Source organism: Chelmon rostratus, chromosome 14 (assembly GCF_017976325.1).
Source record: "Chelmon rostratus isolate fCheRos1 chromosome 14, fCheRos1.pri, whole genome shotgun sequence".
Lineage (NCBI taxonomy): Eukaryota > Metazoa > Chordata > Actinopteri > Chaetodontiformes > Chaetodontidae > Chelmon > Chelmon rostratus.
This window is the reverse complement of record NC_055671.1, coordinates 26,367,943-26,386,672: the sequence shown is the minus strand read 5'-3', so window position 1 is coordinate 26,386,672 and position 18,730 is coordinate 26,367,943. Positions and strand designations below refer to the sequence as shown.

Here is an 18,730-nt window from a genome sequence, read left to right as displayed (position 1 = left end):
AACACCCTTGGAGAAGCTGCTGACTGCAGCTTCATCTTTATACTGAAATCACATTTTCATTGAGTCGTGGTTTTAATTAGAACTCACAGTTTAGTCGTCACCTGGTGTTTTAACGGCTATAAGCTCAGCTGTAGTTAATTTATGTTAATTTAGGGTACCGATAAACAATTGATCTGTTAGTTGATAGATAGAACATTCATCAGCTGATAAATTCAAAATTTCAAAAGTCATTTTCAGTAAAATTGACAAAACTTTAAGTTTCTCTGTGTTTTTGTTCTGTCTTTAAAATGAATCTCTTTGGTTCCTGACGGCCGTCAGACGTCGTCTCGTCTCTGAAACCCTCAGATGGACATTTTCTAATATTTTATACAGCGAGATGTTTATAGATTATGGCATCTCGTCTCCAGGTGTAAGGCTGTGATTGACAGCCGAGGACAGCGAATCAGCTGCAGCCATTTCGTGGTGGAGGACAGCTTTGTCGGGGCGGACCGGAAGAGAGTGGCCACACCCACCAGGTCAGAACCCACCAATCGCAACCACCCAAAATCATTTTAGCAACCATCAGGAACAGTAAACAGCTTCGTCACACTTGAGCAGGAACCATCCGGCAGCGTCCTAACATCCATTTAACTACGCCCCCATAAAGATCCCCTGTAATAGATCAGGTGTGTTCTGCTCAGGTAGACCTCAGGTAGGTTCACCTGTGAGTTGTTGTTGTCGGCAGATACAAAAGGTCGTTTTTAAGATTTATTTTTTGTTGTTCAGGTTTAGGTTAGCTCTGTGGGTTTGTTCTGGGTGACATCCAAACCTTTGACCTGATTCAGAGCTCAAACTCCAAACTTTAAGATCTGATACCAACCTGTCTGTCTGTCTGTCTGTCTGTCTGTCTGTGTCTGTCTGTCTGTGTCTGTCTGTCTGTCTGTCTGTCTGTCTGTCTGTCTGTCTGTCTGTGTCTGTCTGTCTGTCTGTCTGTGTCTGTCTGTGTCTGCCTGTCTGTCTGTCTGTGTCTGTCTCTGTCTCTGTCTGTCTGTCTGTCTGTGTCTGTCTGTGTCTGTCTGTCTGTCTGTCTGTCTGTCTGTCTGTGTCTGTCTGTCTGTCTGTCTGTGTCTGTCTGTGTCTGTCTGTGTCTGTCTGTCTGTCTGTGTCTGTCTGTCTGTGTCTGTCTGTGTCTGTCTGTGTCTGTCTGTGTCTGTCTGTGTCTGTCTCTTTCTCTGTCTTTCTGTCTGTGTCTCTGTCTGTCTGTCTGTCTCTTTCTCTGTCTTTCTGTCTGTGTCTCTGTCTGTGTCTGTCTCTCTGTCTGTCTGTCTGTCTGTCTGTCTGTCTGTCTGTCTCTTCAGGTTTGTCTCCAGAGCTGTTTTGATAACTGACGGCTCCATTCTACCTGGTAACTCAGACCAACAGGTAAGTCGCCTTTGAATTTGTTTACTCTTCATGATTCCACCATTAGCTAAGCTAGCTGTAGCATGTAGCCATTAGCACGGCTCTGTTGATATAATTGTCTGTCAGTCGCTCCACCACTTCGTTCAGACTGAAACATGTTGCATGATTGTAATGAAATGTTCTTCAGACGTTCATGTTCCCCTCAGGATGAATCGTAATCACTTTATTGAGCTTCTGACTGTTCATCTAGCGCCATCATCAGGTCAACATGTTAATGTGTTAAACACTTTGGTTTATAGTCAAATACCTGCAGAACTAATGACAATCCCATTAACCTCAGCTGCACTTTGTTTTTATTGCTAATTAGCTAATGTTAGCATGCTAACAGGCTAACCTAAGATGGTATACATGATAAACATGTCTGCTAAACATCAGTATATAAGCATTGTAATTGTGAGCATGTTAGCATGCTGATGTTAGCATTTAGCTAAAGGCAAAGGCCAGTCTCACAGAGCTGCTAGCATGGCCGCTAACTGTCAGTCTGGCTTTAATAAATGGGATCATCAGCCAGTTCATCTTCTGAGCCTGAGTTTCAGAATAACTCGTCAACAAAAAATGTTGTTGTTACGAGTATATCGCAGTAAAGGTTTTCCATTGTCCTCACATTAAAATGCTTTTATTGTGAAGGACGTGCAGCAGCAGCTTAATGCATCAACATTTGTTCAGTAAATTAACTCTTTGGTATGGATCCGTTAAATCTGGCCAATACCTTAACTGATTACAAATATCCAAACAAACACTGTGTGGCCTCAGGCAAGCTCAGGTGAGGCTCTGGTGAAGCTCAGGTGAGATGAGGTGAAGCTCAGGTAAAGCTCAGGTAAAGTTCAGGTGAAGCTCTGGTAGGTGTAGGTGTTTCTTCATTTCATACATTAATTTAATACTTTGCAATGCTAGTGATGCTAACTCATCTCATGAGGACGTTGATCAGAGGTTGAAAGTGTTTAAGAGTGAAGCTTCAGGTCAGAGGTCACTGTGTCCTTCAGCCCCAGTGAATCATGGGATTGATGTGAATGAAAAGAAGAGGAAGAAAGTGTAGAGATGAAGAGTCTAAAGAGTCACTTATGAAGAACATTCATCTGTCTGAACACACACAGGAACACACACTCCTCACTAATTAGGTGTGAGTTAAATATTGAAATATTGAATTAAGTTTGGTCAGAGAATTATGATGCTTCATAGATCTTCTGTGTGTGTGTGTGTGTGTGTGTGTGTGTGTGTGTGTGTGCGTGCACGTGTGTGTGTGTGTGTTAGCCTGCAGTGTTCAGTAATAAGATGAAACTAATCTGGTTTTAACTCTGTGGAGGTTTTTCTTTTAAGACTTTTGTCTGTCTGTTTAAACTCAGGAGGAACTTTTCTCTGTCTGTCTGTCTGTCTGTCTGTCAGGTCTCCCTGGTAACGGTTCCTCCAATAGCAGCAGGATGTCCGGCGGTGAAGATGGTGGAGCTCTGTCCGTCCACCATGACCTGCATGCCTGGAACATGTGAGCGCGGCCGTGTCATGTTTGTTCCACGTTTGTCTCGTCTCCTCACCTTCGTCTTGTCTTCGTTTGTCTTTGTTTTTTCTTCCCGTCGTCTCGTTTCTTCTCTGATGTCGACTCAGCTCATCTTTTCAAACCTCGTCTCATTTCTCCTCTTGTTGTAGCTTTTCTTTGTAACTTTATCTTTTAAATGGGATCATTTGTAACGTTGATGTATTTTACCTTCACTCCCACCATCATCATCACCATCATCATCATCGTCGTATCCCTTTCGTCTCTCTCCTCTCGTTTACACTCAGTGTCTGTTTCATATTTCATGTGTTCATTTCACATCTCACTAAATCACCTGAATGTTCACCTGTGTGGATCATGTGACAGGTCAGATCTTATCTCAGGTGAGGTTTGTTCATCTCATCAGAGATGTTCATGTCCTGTAAGACTGAAGGTGGTAGAGCTTTTATCTGCAGGGTCCTTGGAGAGGTCTCTGAGGTCCTTGAGGAAGTTTTAGGAGCCTTTATTTTCATTCTTCTTCATCTCCATTAATTATTGTTACATTGAATATATGAAACATGTGTGTGTGTGTGAGGTTTATCAGAGACCTGAATCCTGAGGTGATGATCAGTGAGTCTGCAGCTCAAACTCCTCGAGTGTCCTTGAAGAAAACTGATGAATCTACTGAGAAACACTGATTAATGACTAACAACACACACACTCCTGCTGTGTGTGTGTGTGTGTGTGTGTGTGTTCCACCTGTCAAATCATCATCATCATCCTCTTCTTCTTCTGCTGTGTTGTCCTGATGCTGCAGTGCAATTGGTTACTGAATCAGTGGGCCTGAACGCCTTTAAAACAAAACACCATTTATCTAAACACACACACAAACACACACACACACACACACACACACACACACACACAAACACACACTCTTGTTAGGTTTCCATCACTTTTGGGGACATTACATAGACTTCCATTCATAACAAACCAAACAGAAACATTAACCATAACCTTAACATAACCTAACTTTAACCTAAACTTAAACTTAACCCAAGTCTTCCTCCAAAAATCTAATGATTTACATTATGGTGACTCGCATTTTGTCCCCACAATGTGACTGTGTGAACAGATTTATGTCCCCACAACATGCGTACACACACAAAAACAGACACACACATACATATATATGTACATATACATGCATACATATATATATGTGTGTGTGTGTGTATATATATACATATATATACACACACATATATGTATATATATATACAAATACATATATATGTGTGTATGTATGTATGTGTATATATATATATACACACACACATATATGTATGCATGTATATGTACATATATATGTATTTGTATATATATATATACATATATATGTATGTGTATATATGTATATATGTGTGTGTATATATATATATTTGTATATATATAGGTGCACTGCTGTCTAACATGCTGTCGTCTACACATTTACAACTTGACAAATAAAAAACTTGACTCGAAAAACTCCCCAAAAAAACCTGTGACTAGAAAAAAATGGAAGAAAGTCTGTTGCCATGGAGACCACCCACATCGCCTGAAGTTGTTTAATGAGTTTTTTTGTCTGTAGACTTGGTCCACCTCACCTGTCAGTCAATTGGCTCCGCCTATGAGGACCTCTCCCCGTTGGTGACCAGGATGTTCCGCACGCCAGAGTCGCATAACGAAGGTAACACACACACACACACACACTGTCTCGCTCGTTAGTAAATGATACTCTGTCCTGTAAACTTTCTCTCCTCTCTGACCTCCTCCTCACTTTGTCTTTAATTCATTCATCATTTTCTTCTCTGCTTTTAATTATAACATGAACAACCTGCAGGAATGAACACACACACACACACACACACACACACACACACCTGGAGGATGGATGGATGCAGGTATAAAGAGATTCATAAGAGGTGATGAGGGAGGAGGAGAGAAGCTTCTCCGTCACCTTTCACTTCAAGTCTCTGTTAAACTGCAGCTTCGTCTTCTTTCTTCTGAAGCTCGACTTTCAGATTGAGATTCAGTTTAGAGCTAAAACTTTTGTTTATTAACGAATAATCTGCCAATTATCTTTTGATTGGTAAATGTTCTGGTCTAAAAAGGTGTAAGAGAATGAAAAATAATATTTCAGATCTTTGTGAAAGCAGGATTCATGGTGGAGCTGTTGTATTGGACGACATTAGCTTGTGCTGTCCCTGGTAAAGTGGCCACTTTATCATAATCAAAGGTAACAAAAAATGGAGACTCTCAGACTCAGATACTCGTCCTCAAACTGAAGGTATAGTTTGACCCAGCACAAGTGATGGATGTGTCACAGAGAATTAATGATGGCTGTTATTTATCGTCTGTTGACGTCCCAGAAGAATACCATTTTTACACGAGTCCTCAAAGTGAGCATGGACGTGAGTGTGTGTGTGGACCCCTCAGTGTGTCTCTATGCTAATCTGACATTTAGCTTCCATCACTTTTCCTGGTTTTTGTCAGAACACGAGCTGCAGCATTCTGGATTAGTTGGAGAGTATTTAGCGATGAATTGGGGCAGCCTGATAGTAAGGGATTACAATAATCCAGCTTGGAAGTAACAAATGCGTAGAAGAAACGGCCATCTTCCTGCCATCCATAGTTACTACATCAACATTCAGACTGGATGGAGTCAGATCAGCCTCGGTCGGACTGGATCCACACGTGTATTCAGCATTTATTTCTAAATGTTTATGAATGTTTTTCCACTGCTCACAGAAACAGTTATAAATGTAAAACAAACCCACACATACATGTTGCACGAGAGTCCGGACTCCCACAGTCTGCTCCTCCTCCTCCTCCTCCTCTATGACATTTGACTAAAATCCTCTTTGACATTTTCTTTCTCACTTTCATCCTTCCTGTCTTTTGAATCGGTGTCCTGAGTGACAGACGTCTTTAAAGAAGCTGCTGATTGGTAGTGTAATCTGATTACTATAAGAGATCACAATGTGAAAGTCAGTATCATGCTACAGTTACAGTTACTGGTCCCAGTAAGACTGTTTGATGGAGGTTTGATGTTAGCTGGTTTGTACTCAGTGGACAGATTAGCGTTAGCTTGTTTCAGGAGCTGCAGCTTTAAGGAATAAGGAAGCATCAGAGGTCTGCTAACTGTCTGTCTCTCTGTCTGTTAACTGTCTGTCTGTCTAACTGTCTGTCTGCTGTCTGTCTGCTAACTGTCTGTTAACTGTCCGTCTGTTAACTGTCTGTCTCTCTGTCTGTCTGTTAACTGTCTGTCTGTTAACTGTCTGTCTCTCTGTCTGTCTGCTAACTGTCTGTCTCTCTGTCTGTCTGCTGTCTGTCTCTCTGTCTGTTAACTGTCTGTCTGCTGTCTGTCTCTCTGTCTGTCTGCTAACTGTCTGTCTGCTGTCTGTCTCTCTGTCTATTAACTGTCTGTCTGCTGTCTGCTAACTGTCTGTCTCTCTCTGTCTGCTAACTGTCTCTCTGTCTGTGAACTGTCTGTCTGCTAACTGTCTGTCTCTCTGTCTGTCTGCAGAAACCTCTCCGTCTGTCCTTTGGTGTCTGTACTTCAACATGGCCGACGGTTCGGGGCTGGAGGTCGAAGGTCACGACCTCCCGTCTAACGTGCACGTGTGCTCTGGTCCAGATGGCGGTTTGGGACACGAACATGCCATCAGACAGGTGAGACACATGCACATGCCAGAAACTCTCTTCTGACTGTTGATTGGCTGCTGCGGATCACTTTGTTGCCATGGTTACACAGGTTGGTGAACAGCTTGGTGTCTTCAGACAACTGTGACATCAGTCATTAATAACTTTGTTGCCAAAGCAGATTTTAAAGGAAGTACTGAGCTAAATGCTAACATGCTAATGATACTGGTGTCTGACCTGAAGTGGTCAAACATGTTATTTACCTTAGTCATGTGATTCATGTGATTAATCAGCTCAGTCTGAGTCTTTACAGCCTTTTGTCTCCTCTCTTTACTTTTGAAGCTCATGTGAACCACTGAGCCTTTCAGACACGATGCTCTCACCTGTTAACCAACCTGTTTACCTGTGGAATGATCAAACAGGTGTTTTTGGAGCGTTCCACATCTTTCCCAGTCTTTAGCTGCTCCTGTCTCAACGTGTTTGAAACGTGTTGCTGATCCAGAATCAGCAGATATTTACAGAAATCACTGAAGCTGATGAGCTCAGACAGTAAATATATTGACTTTGTGCTGTTTTCAGGTCAGTTTCTGTCAGAGAGGATCAGCAGGTGATCACATTCTGACAGAGTCTAAGCTGTTCTGGAATCAGTTTTGTAGTAGAACTGTAATGTTATCATCAATCAGTAACAAATAATAAGACCTTAAGTTAAGAAGTGTGTCAGCTTGATTTTATTTCAACGTCCTTCAGGCCGAGTCGATCTTCCAGAAGATTCTTCCAGAGGAGGATTTCTGTCCTCCTGCTCCAAACCCTGAAGACATCATCTACGACGGAGACAACACCTCCTCCTCCACGGGAGGAGAGGAGGAGGAGAAAGAAGGCGTGTTGGAGGAGGAGCAGAAAGAGGATGTGTTGGAGGAGGAGCAGAGCCTTCAGACTGAGGAGTAACATGTACAAACAGACACCTTCCATAGAAGCCAAACCTCCTGCAGTGAATTGTGGGTAAAAGTTGCCTTCATTTATTGTTTAAAATCTTTATTATTTTTCTATGATTTGTTATTTTCTCTGCTTTCTGTCTTATTTAAATATTGGAAACTGTTGTTCTGTTCTGTGCAAACATTAAAGCTTCAATATGAACAAACTAACTGTCATCAGCTCTCTGATTGGCTGTCAGCAGCGTCAGTCCCAGGATATACACCGTATCCTCAATCCCAATCCAGGACCATCAACAAGTACGTAACCAGGTGTTCTGGAAATCTGATCTGTGACTGACAGGTCGAATAGTATCTAAAATCAACCCTAACCCTAACCAGCTCGACACTCGAAACCACCACAGACACAAAACCACCACAGATCGAGGCGAAACCAGCACGAAGACTCAAACCCGCCTGTCTAAAGGTTCCTGCAGACATTTTATCAGGCAGAAACAAGTCTTCAAACTGTCTTCAGGTTTCCTCCAGACCTCGACCTTTAGAAACAGGAAGTGGATCAGTGGGGGGCTGGGTGGCTGCAGTCCTCCTGCAGGCTCTCAGATCTCATGTAGAGCTCCTGTTCCAGCCCCTCAGCAAAACACGGCTTCTACCCACAATCCCCGGGGAGTGACACAGCTGCATGATGGGAAGCTGAAGGGTAGTCGAGGCCCACGGACACACGCAGACGTCTAAATGTCAGCTTGTTTACAGTTTGCCGTCCGTCCTGCTGTTCCTCCTGGTTTCTGTCTCACGTCGAGTCTCTCGGGTTCAGGTTTCCTGGTTTCAAGTCAAATGTTTCTCTGCGGTCTCACATCAAGTCTGACTCAGTGTGTCGCTGCCACCTGCTGGCCAACAGAACAACATGCATGCAGGGGTGGACGCAATAATGTGATCACCTGGAGTCAGATTAATACGCCTGAGCACGAGACACTTCCTGTCCTTCATTCGACCGTTCAGCTCGTTTAAACTGTTTCAGAGAAAAGTTTTGTTTCCCGTCTGTTAAAGATTCTGCAGACGTTCGTTTGGTTTGTGGGTCACCTGCTGCAGCGTTTCTTCACGCCCAACAACAAATCTGAAACCACGATGTGGTGACGGACCGTCGCTTCATTCCTCCAGTGAATATTTAGAAAAACATTTGATATACAGCTGGTTTATGATTCAGGCTTCGAGTCAGTCTGGACCCAACTGTGTTTTTAGAACACTTACTTTAGCTCATTTTAATGTCCGTCACCCATTTCATGAACACTTTGGACCTCACTGAGGCGACATGAAGCCACACATCCAGCAGGCTCAGATCCTGCAGGAGCAGGCTCCAGGTTGTCCTCTATTCATTATATGGCTGAAATGATTGATCACTGATCAGAGATCAGCTGTGAATACAGACTCGCGACAGACAGACTGACTTGGAGATTTTTATTGTCAGAAAAACTTGCTGCAGTTTACAGACGGCGACCGCGGCGTCCGCCCTTCCTCCGGGTGGAGTCTGACGGGATCGGAGTGACGTCCTCTGATGCAACACACGAAGAAGAAACAAGAAGAAACAGGAAGTCAAACGCGGCAGGCTTTTACAGCTACAGTCTTAAAAAGGTTCAATATTTAGTCAGAATATTTAACCTTTTTAACTGCACATGTTTCTGTACACAGTACTTTGAGTACTTTGAACAGAACTTTACTCTGAAGAGTATTACAGTGTGGTACAAGTACTTCAATGTCAATACTTTTAGCTCTGTATGAAAACAAATAACCAATAAAGCGTCACGGTTCAGACTCTGCACACCTGAGCTGATGCTAGCACTGACTGATCTCAGATCAGCTGCAGGTAAACACATCTGATCACCTGTGTGTGTGTGTGTGTGTGCGTGCGTGCGTGCGTGCGTGCGTGCGGTGGACTCACCGATGCGTCCGATCTTCATGCCGGAGCGAGCCAGAGCTCTGAGAGCAGACTGAGCTCCAGGTCCAGGAGTCTTAGTCCTGAAACCAAAAACCAGCAGGAAGCTGAGTGAGACCACAAACACAGACAGACAGAGAGACAGGCAGGCAGGCAGACAGACAGACAGACAGACAGACAGACAGACAGGCAGGTGTGCAGACAGACAGGCAGACGTGCAGAGAGACAGACAGACAGGCAGGCAGACAGGCGTGCATGCAGACAGACAGACAGACAAACAGGAGTGCAGAGAGAGAGACAGGCGCGCAGACAGACAGAGGCAGAGAGGCAAACAGGCGTGCATGCAGACAGACAGACGTACAGACAGACAAACAGGAGTGCAGACAGACAGGCGTGCATGCAGACAGACAGACAAACAGGAGTGCAGACAGACAGGCGTGCAGACAGACAGGCAGGCAGGCAGGCGTGCAGAGAGACAGACAGACAGGCAGGCAGGCAGACGTGCAGAGAGACACGCAGACAGACAGACAGACGCGCAGAGAGACAGACAGACAGACAGACAGGCAGACAGACAGGGGTGCAGAGAGAGAGAGAGACAGACAGACAGACAGACAGACGCGCAGACAGACAGACAGGCGTGCGGTACCTGTTGCCTCCGGTGGCTCTCAGCTTGATGTGCAGCGCTGTGATTCCGAGCTCTTTGCAGCGCTGAGCGACGTCCTGAGCCGCCAACATGGCAGCGTACGGAGACGACTCGTCTCTGTCTGCCTTCACCTTCATCCCGCCGGTCACGCGGCAGATCGTCTCCCTGGAAACACACGGACCAGTCAGAAAACAGAAAGCAGTCAGGTGTTAGCTCTCATCGCTCCATCTGTCTCACTGTGTTCATATGATGCAGATGTTTGAACGTGTGGGGGCATTTAGGGGCGTAAACAGGAAGTGGCAAAGATTCACTTCAAAAATAAAATGTGGATTTAACTCGCTCTCGTTGTGTCTTATAGACCATGAGTCCATTTCATGACAGTAATCACTGCAGATCCAGCTGTGAATTCATCAACAGTGTGAAAAGGTGTGAGGGGACGTCTTCAGGCGTCGTTCTGAGTCAACAGTCAAAATTCAAAGATTCAATTTACAGAAATAAGAGAAAAACTGTAAATTCTGTTTGATCCAAAATATGAAGAAATGTAAAAGAGAGGAAACGTGGACAATGTGGCAGCAGGCCCCGGCGGCGGCCCCTGGAAGCGGCACAAACACGGATGTACAGACTGGATCACTGGGATACACTAGTCGGGATCATCATGATCTCCACAGGAAGTGACGTCACACTGAGTGACATCAACATGTGTCGGTCTGACGGCGTTCTGGCTCGTGGGACTTACTTCCCGGAGAGGTCGGTGACGTGGACGAAGGTGTCGTTGAAGGAGGCGAAGATGTGACAAACTCCAAACACGTTTTCTCCTTCGGCCACCTGAGGACCCAGACTGATGACCTGCTCCTCCTTCTTCTCCTTTCCTTTACGAGGAGCCATCGTCTGATGAAGAGGAGGAAGAGTTAGACAGCACATTACAGTTGATGACCAAAGTACAACTATTCAACTGAAACTGTTTCCCTCAGCGCGTTTCTATGATCTCACATCTGTCCAGAGATAAAAGCTGCTCAGACTAAAACCAACATTCAAATCAAGACACGGCCTGCCCTGCACCGGCCTGCCCAGCACCGGCCTGCCCAGCACCGGCCTGCCCTGCACCGGCCCGCCCTGCACCGGCCCGCCCTGCACCGGCCCGCCCTGCACCGGCCCGCCCTGCACCGACCAAAGGCAGGGGGACAGCTTGTAGAAAAACCTTTTCTTTTCCATTTTAGACAAACTGGAGTCTGTATGATCCTGAAAATACCTAAAACTCATCTTTCTTGTAAGGTCTGCGTTGAGGTGGTCATGTGACCAAACAATCGAATGACTGACGGTAAACGGGGGCTCGTATCCAGAGATCCACCAACACTGATCCAACAGGAAAACAGTGAATATCAACCTGCTCCTTCAAAATAAACCAAAACCCTCATCAGACCAAACAGATTTTTGCTGTTAGAGCTGAACCGGTGGAAACACTTCCTGTTGGCGTCCTGATGTCCTACAGGATGCTGTCCACACTCCTCCCTCAGAGCTGCCTTAAAATAATTTACATTAATGATAACAAATAAAATAAAACCACATTTCCATTTTAGCTTCTACGAACTTGAACAGGACTGAACACAAAAGTCCCGTTAACAGATTTACCTCCTACAGATGAGACCGATGCAGGTTAAATACAGCAGGAAGCAGCAGAGCCTTCAAAATAAAAGCTTACACACTCAGTGTGCTCGCAAGGATGGTGAAGAGAAATCACAATCACTCGCAGCATCTCTTTTAACACCAAGTCTCTCATATCTCAAAGTATTTTAGAGTCAACTTAAGTCAGGATCACTCCGCAGACTGTCGGCTAACGTTAGCCTCACCTGCACGTCTCTCACATTGAGGCGTTCACGGCCCTTACCTGCCGTCCGGCCAGTCAGAGAAATCTGCAAACTTCACTCTGAGTTTGTGTATCGATACTAAACATTTCACTGAAAGCATCGATAAACAGCGAACGACGCGAATAACCAACAGCAGTTAGCAAGACGCTAACGTTAGCCTGCTAGCTTCTATCGGCAAACGTAGCTTGTCCTTAACAATGTAGACCTGATTTACTTCTGGCGACATGAAACACGTCAGAGTCGCCCTCTAAACAACCAATAATTAATTTAATTTAACACTTAACGTTGGTTTCCTGCTCCTGAACTCTCTGCTCGAGGCTAAAATGGCGACATGTTGCGGCAGCTCTCCACACACACAGACCCGCACAGACAAACAGCTAAAAACCGTCAAAACGTTTCACACAATGAAACAATTTCACTGCGAACACAAACAAACACTATCACAGATTCGGTGGAAACCTGTTAATTCATCGGATGTTCACCTAAAAAACAGATTTCAGTCGGATGAAATGCTGAGGAGAACCCACCTCTGTGTGTCTCTTTACGAAGCAGAAACAAGAAAGGAAAGAACTTCCGTTTCCGGGAGCAAAGTTGAGGTGAGCCAGCGCGGGAACGAGCTGCTGCTGCCGCCACGTGGTTTTTCCAAGAAGCACATTTGTAGTTTAATTTTTGAGTATTAATGGAATTCAGGTTTATCGGGCAGGTTTTGTGACTTGTTGTCATCAATTTAGACAAAGACACACGAGTATTTATCTGTGACAGATAAATACTTTTTTGCTTTCAACCCTGATGACACTTTTCAAGGAATATTTCAAACTGATTTCTTCTCCTTCTTCATCTTGATATTTGATGTCGTGTCAACACCCCCGCCCCCCCCCCCCCCAATCCCCAATCCGTCTTTTCCATCTTGTGTCCTGTAGTGATGTGGCTCCCTGCCGGACAGTCCTTCCCTCTTTAGAAACATGTTCCTTTAACCGGGAATCATAGTCACAATCCACTTTACTGGCCAAGTTCCGCATGTGGAACAGGGTCAGGGTCCCTGGTATCTGAATCACTTGGTGATGCGCTCGGTGTGCTTGCATAAGAAAAACATTCAATGTTTGTAGTTACACATAGCTATGTGTAAAAAGTGCAAAAAAGTCCTTCGTCCTTTAAACTTGTTTTACTGAGGCAGTTACACTGAAAACAGCTGCTCCCGCTTGAAGAAGGTACTTCAGTCTAAATGTTGGATTTGAATGTTCTCAGGTGAATCAGGCAAACACACCTGCCAGACGCCATAAAAAACAAATGTCTCCAGCCTCAGGCCTTTTCTTTGACCTGTTCTGAATGTTTATCCATAATGTAACAAGACAAGTTAGAAAAGCATTTTAGCAAATGTGACATTTATCTACCGCAAACTTTATTGACACATGTCACTCATGACGCTCACCGTTGAACACATCATCAACCAAAAAGCCGATCGACAGGATGAAACAACGTGTTTGTCTTGAAAGGAAATCAGACGTCAGCGTTTGACCACCTCAGTTTATTTACAGAAACACTTTGAACACGATGCAGAAGAAGAAGAAGAAATACTCCAAAAAACTACAAAAGGAAAAAGATTAAAAACACACACGCACACACACGCACACACACGCACACACACTCACACACACACACTCACACTGTTACACACTGAGCATGCAGCATTGGAGTTAATACAGTACAGTACAATATCCATCATAATCGAAAAAGCTGAGTGGATATGAAGGAGCTGATTATTGATTATTGATTCTGCAGAGCGTGAAGATGGTGGACAGGAAACAGCGAGGACTCTTCTCTTTGACCTTTGGATTTTATTGTGACAGGCAGAAATGAAATAATAATAATAACAATAATCATTTTACTGAAAATATCCAGAAATGTCAACATGAAAGTTTGTATTATTGGATGTTTTCAATGTTTTTTTTTCATTTCTGCTTCTGAAAGAAAATCCAAAAACCAAACAGCCAATGAACCCAGAGAGCCGAAGAGCTTCAGACGAACACAAACCTTCACTTCAGTACAGTCCAAGTTTCACTCTTCATGTCGGAAATGTTGGCATTTCTTTAAATACATTTGGTTGGTACCTGAGGCCACGCCCACACCTCAGGTTCCTGGGAGTTTGGGGTTTAATGACATGAAGACGAGTTTTCATTTTTACACACGATGAAGGCAGATTCTGACAATTTTTAGACTATTACAGTTTTTAGGCCAACAACACAAAAACTAATCAAACCCTAAATTAATCTGAAACAGATTTTTGTTTAGTTGTTTAACTGCTTTATGTCATCATAAAAAACACAAAGAATTAGTAATAAGGTTGACAGTATTTTCCACAATTAGGAACAAATGAGTGAATGAATTATAATTGGTGATTTTTAAACAGAGTTTGGTTGGTTCATGTTTATGGGAATTTGAAGAGGAGTTTATGTTCTATACTACTGCATATAATTTATATTGTAGAAGAAATATCTTTTACTGTTTTCATGCAAAGCGCTCAGGTTGTTTATGTGCACACTTTAAAACCACGTTTAGACAAAACTATAAAATTTAGTTTGAAATGTTTTTAATGTTTTTCTCCTTGAACTTTATTTATGTGCCAAAGCAGATGAAAAGATACCAACATGTGTTGTTACATCCTTTGCAAGACAATAATAAAATAATAGTTTGGTATCAGTGCTGAAAAAGCCACATTAGCACGCTAATAATCTCCAGGAAAATGGCTTGCTAGCTTGTTAGCTGTATTAAATGGAACCAGCGCAAGCTTTTAGCCACAAATTAGCACATTAGCTAGTTGAAAAAGTGGTATCTTATGGCTCGAGGATCAGCTAAGGATTGCTAACAAAGCTAGCAGTTCTCTGAAGCGACCTCCCGCTGTTTCCTGTCACGTCGATTAGAAAAACTTCCTGTGGTGAATGTGCGCTCAGTGCTGCAGGTGAAGCTTCAAAACAGAGACTTCCCAGCGGTCCGGGTGTCAGACCACGACCGAAACCAGGACCAGGAGCCAAAACATTCAAATCTCATATCTGAGTCAATGTGTAATAAGTAAAAAATAATTAAATTGTGAATCAGTGGTCTCCTCCGGATCGCAGGCCGAATAAACGATTTGACGGCTGGAAGTCGCTGCTTTGGATTCATGAGGATAAATACGGAGCGGCCACACCCACTGAACACCTGGCGACAACAGGAAAAACATCAGCGCTTCTGTGAAATCTGCTTCAGTTTCAAGCATAAACACCAAAATAGTTCTAAAAAATGACATCTCAGATATTAGCAGGGAGCGTGTGAGCGTCCCAACGACTTCCACCACGAATAAATAAAACTTTCAAGTGTCTAAAAGGTCAAAGTGGAGGTTTAGAAAACACAGACTAGTCTATGGTAGAAAACGGCCTTTCACTCTGCAGGCACCATTTGCAGTCCCAGCTGAGTTCACACTCCAGTTTGAGCTAAAAGTGTTGATGAAGAGGCTGAAACCATCAGATAAACATTTACAGCCGATCCTCAGGGAAAATTCACACATTTTAATGACAAAAGTGTAACTTTTCGACTCTCTGGGACAGTTTTTATCTCTGAACAAAACTGACTGAACCCTCTATGAGACGACGGTCTCGGTATCGACCCACAGATTCGCTGCTTGCTGAGCAACCACGTGTCCAAAGAGCCTTTTCAGACGTCACCGCTTTCCTTAATACTCAGAAAATTGTCCAGAGTTTGGTTGGTGGCTCGTCAAAACGTTTGCAGGTTCTAAATCACACATTAGAGCAAATAAATTTTAGCTTTCTCACAAGCTGATGTTAGCATAACTCAGGTATCTGTTGACTTAATTTAACATGTAAAATGGGCTTTTTCTGAGGTTTTCCCGGGAAAATATTGATATATTTCTGTCATCCAGTTAAAATCCCTGAACAACCCAAAGAGAGTTTGCTGACAACAGAAAGCAGAACACGTTTGATGCTGAGCCTCTTTCACCACAGTCCGAAAAGAACATTTAATTAGAACATCTAAAAGTTATTACTAAGTTATTATTTACACTTGTGCTTTTTCTATTGTGACAATATGATCATTTTTTGCAAATATTTCTAAATGCCCTTGATGACATCACTTCCTGCCAGGTTTTTGGCCGTAGGTGGGGCAATTCAACACCAGCGCCAGGCTCCGCCCCCAGTGTAGGCCCGCCCTTTGACTGCGACATATGATGATGACATCATCAAAGATGGAGCCCTGTGTTCTATCCAACGCTCAGGTCTCACAGGTCAAAGGTCATTTGGAAACAGCCACAAGTTGACCTTTGACCCGACGTTCAGCCTCTTCAGTTCTCAGTGTTTCCTGAGCCGGGACGCCAAATGGTGCTGAGATGTCAAGTGAAATAAAAGGCAGTGGCGCTGTGGCGAACACATTCAGCGGTTGCTAAGGGAACTCATGTCACACGCTATAATGCATATCATACTAACAAAAAGAATAAAGCCAGTAATACACAAAGTGTTCTCTACAAGGAGATTCACACGACGCCAGCACTGGATGTCTGATTCAAACATTACAAAGCTCTTAAATATACAAACGCAATATATCGAGAATAATAATATCATCGTCATAGTAAGAATCTGATTGTACAAAGTTCTACATTCTCCCGACGGTAAAAAGCTGCTTAAAGCTCTGAGACGAACACAACGGGTCAAGAGTCGCAGAATATCAAAGACGGCGCTGCCGGCGTTTTGTTAGCTCGTGGCTAGCGGACACCATTGCTCCCAGTGAGGAATGCTAACAAAGCTAACAGGTCCAAGTCTAGTCACCGGAGAGCCGGAAAACAAGACGGCAGCCGCGAACGGCAAAACGCAGCAGAGACCGAAGCCGAAACACAAAACACAAAGTCTCGCATGCAGAAAATCACATCGTCTGTACAGAAAGTAAACATCAATGAAGAGGAAGGACAAGCTCTCCGTAAGTTTTAAAACCTCTTATCTCCTGGAAAAGAACACAGCGACTGAGCGGCTGACGTTTCTCTTCACTGTCCAAGATACACTTTTCATCTTCGACGAGAACGTTTAATGTCATTAATTCTAATAAATGATGCAAAGGGAGATATGAGGTTTCACACAGCGACCACACCGCCGACAGTCCAGTTTGTCCTGTTGGACGGAGGCTCAGAAGAGACAAAAACCAGCTTCTCTGATGTTTCAAAAGTTTAACTCCAGTTTAATGTGCTCAGCTGCTCGCTGTCTGGTTTCTCTTTGCTTGTTGTCGTGACGATCAGATCAATACAATCTAATAGAATCTGATTGGCTCATCATTCAATCCGCTTTTGTGCTGCTTTTTTTCTTTCCTGACTCAATTCAAAGCTAAACCTTTAGCCCTTTAGCCTTTAGCATCATCATCAATTTCACCATATAAACGAGGCTGAATTTTTACGACCATTTAAGAAAGTCAGACACGTTTATAGTCGTCAGCTCAGTGAAGTTCATGCTTCAGAACTCGTTGTCATAGTTACTGTTCTGTTAAAAACATATTTGTTCAGCTGTTAATGACCCTAATTAATATCCAAATTTGAAGGATGATCTGAAAAACCATGTGAAAAATCTCTGTCCTGTACTCCTGAGCTGTAACTTCTTCTTATCATTAATTCATAATCAATTTAAACTTTTGACCCATCAGTTGTTTTGTCCGTTCTGGGACTCCGTACTGACGAGTTTCTTTTGGTCCCAGAAACAGATGATGAGTGATTGTGTCGCTGATTCTGATTGGCTGTCTAACAACTCTGATTCTTTGTCAGTGTGTTTCACTCATTTTAGTGAGTCATCAGTTTATTTGAGACTTTTTTGATAGTTTTAAATTAATTTGTAGAAACTTTAAAGGCGTTAAACTCGAATTAGACTGAAATCTGTCTTGGATCTGGTTCTTCTTCCTCTCAGGGAAGAGCCACTGCCTCCAAATCTGAAACAAGTTAAAGTTTCTTCCCGTGATGAGGCCGGGAGGCTCGTTAAGGTACCTCGTTAAGGCCCTCCCGGTTAGGACGCCTGGCGGTGGGGGTGCGCGGTGTGGCCGGTCATGGAAGATCGCAGGTCGGAGAGCGACGGAAGCTTGTGAAGCTCTCCGAGCCCGATGGAAGCAGAGAGACGAGCGTCAAACAACACGTCGTCGGTTTCTGACTCGTTATCTCACCAAGAAAACAAGAATAAAATCTGCGTGAAAACAGACGACGAGCGCGATGTCGGCGTTTTATTACAGTGATCAATAAGTTGTGATCAGGGCTGATCAGACACCAGCCGTAGACTCCATCCAGCTGAGAGAACTTTAACATTAAGAATAGTTTCTTCAGATATTCAGCAGTTTGATCTTCACGTCTTTTGTTGTGTCGATGTTATAATTATTGATTATTTCTGTGCTTTTGTTGTGAAGGTTCGCTGTTTAGATTTCTGTTGTTTCTGGGAGATAAAAACGTAAAATATGAAAATATTTTGAACATTGAACAGAATAAGTGGAACACAGTAAATCTAAAAGGTGTTTGGGTTACAGGCCTGCTCGGGATCAGGAGATAACGGGTCGAATAATGTCGAGTGGAAATCTCGTATCTCCAGGAAGCAGAACTCGTCCTGTTGACGCCGCTGCCTCTTAATTAGTGCAGAAACCCATTAAGAGCTCGTCAGTAATTCGGTGAGTCATCACTAACGAAGCCAGCCGTGAGTTTGTTCATTAATTGAAGGCTTCAGCTGATTTCATGGTCTGAGTTCAGATTTACTTTTAAATGTTTGAGTTTGA

At 43.5% G+C, this 18,730-nt stretch overlaps 2 protein-coding genes across 2 annotated transcripts in view; one reads left to right on the top strand and one right to left on the bottom strand.

The window, feature by feature from the left end:
- Positions 1 to 7,758, top strand: part of chm (CHM Rab escort protein) — a 21,494-nt gene extending 13,736 nt beyond the window's left edge. Inside the window, exons 12-17 of the mRNA XM_041952372.1 lie at positions 408 to 515; positions 1,338 to 1,401; positions 2,824 to 2,920; positions 4,539 to 4,637; positions 6,477 to 6,622; positions 7,340 to 7,758. Coding sequence (XP_041808306.1) covers positions 408 to 515; positions 1,338 to 1,401; positions 2,824 to 2,920; positions 4,539 to 4,637; positions 6,477 to 6,622; positions 7,340 to 7,537 — 712 coding nt within the window. The 3' untranslated portion in view covers positions 7,538 to 7,758. The remainder of the gene's footprint in view (positions 1 to 407; positions 516 to 1,337; positions 1,402 to 2,823; positions 2,921 to 4,538; positions 4,638 to 6,476; positions 6,623 to 7,339) is intronic.
- A 1,201-nt stretch (positions 7,759 to 8,959) lies between these two features.
- Positions 8,960 to 12,519, bottom strand: rps14 (ribosomal protein S14). The gene is made up of 5 exons (XM_041952613.1): positions 12,484 to 12,519; positions 10,828 to 10,979; positions 10,095 to 10,256; positions 9,455 to 9,531; positions 8,960 to 9,067 (listed from the first exon to the last, which is right to left on the bottom strand). Exons 2-5 carry the CDS (start codon positions 10,974 to 10,976, stop codon positions 9,000 to 9,002), a joined length of 456 nt encoding a protein of 151 aa, XP_041808547.1. The 5' UTR covers positions 10,977 to 10,979; positions 12,484 to 12,519; the 3' UTR covers positions 8,960 to 8,999.
- Positions 12,520 to 18,730: the final 6,211 nt, after the last annotated feature.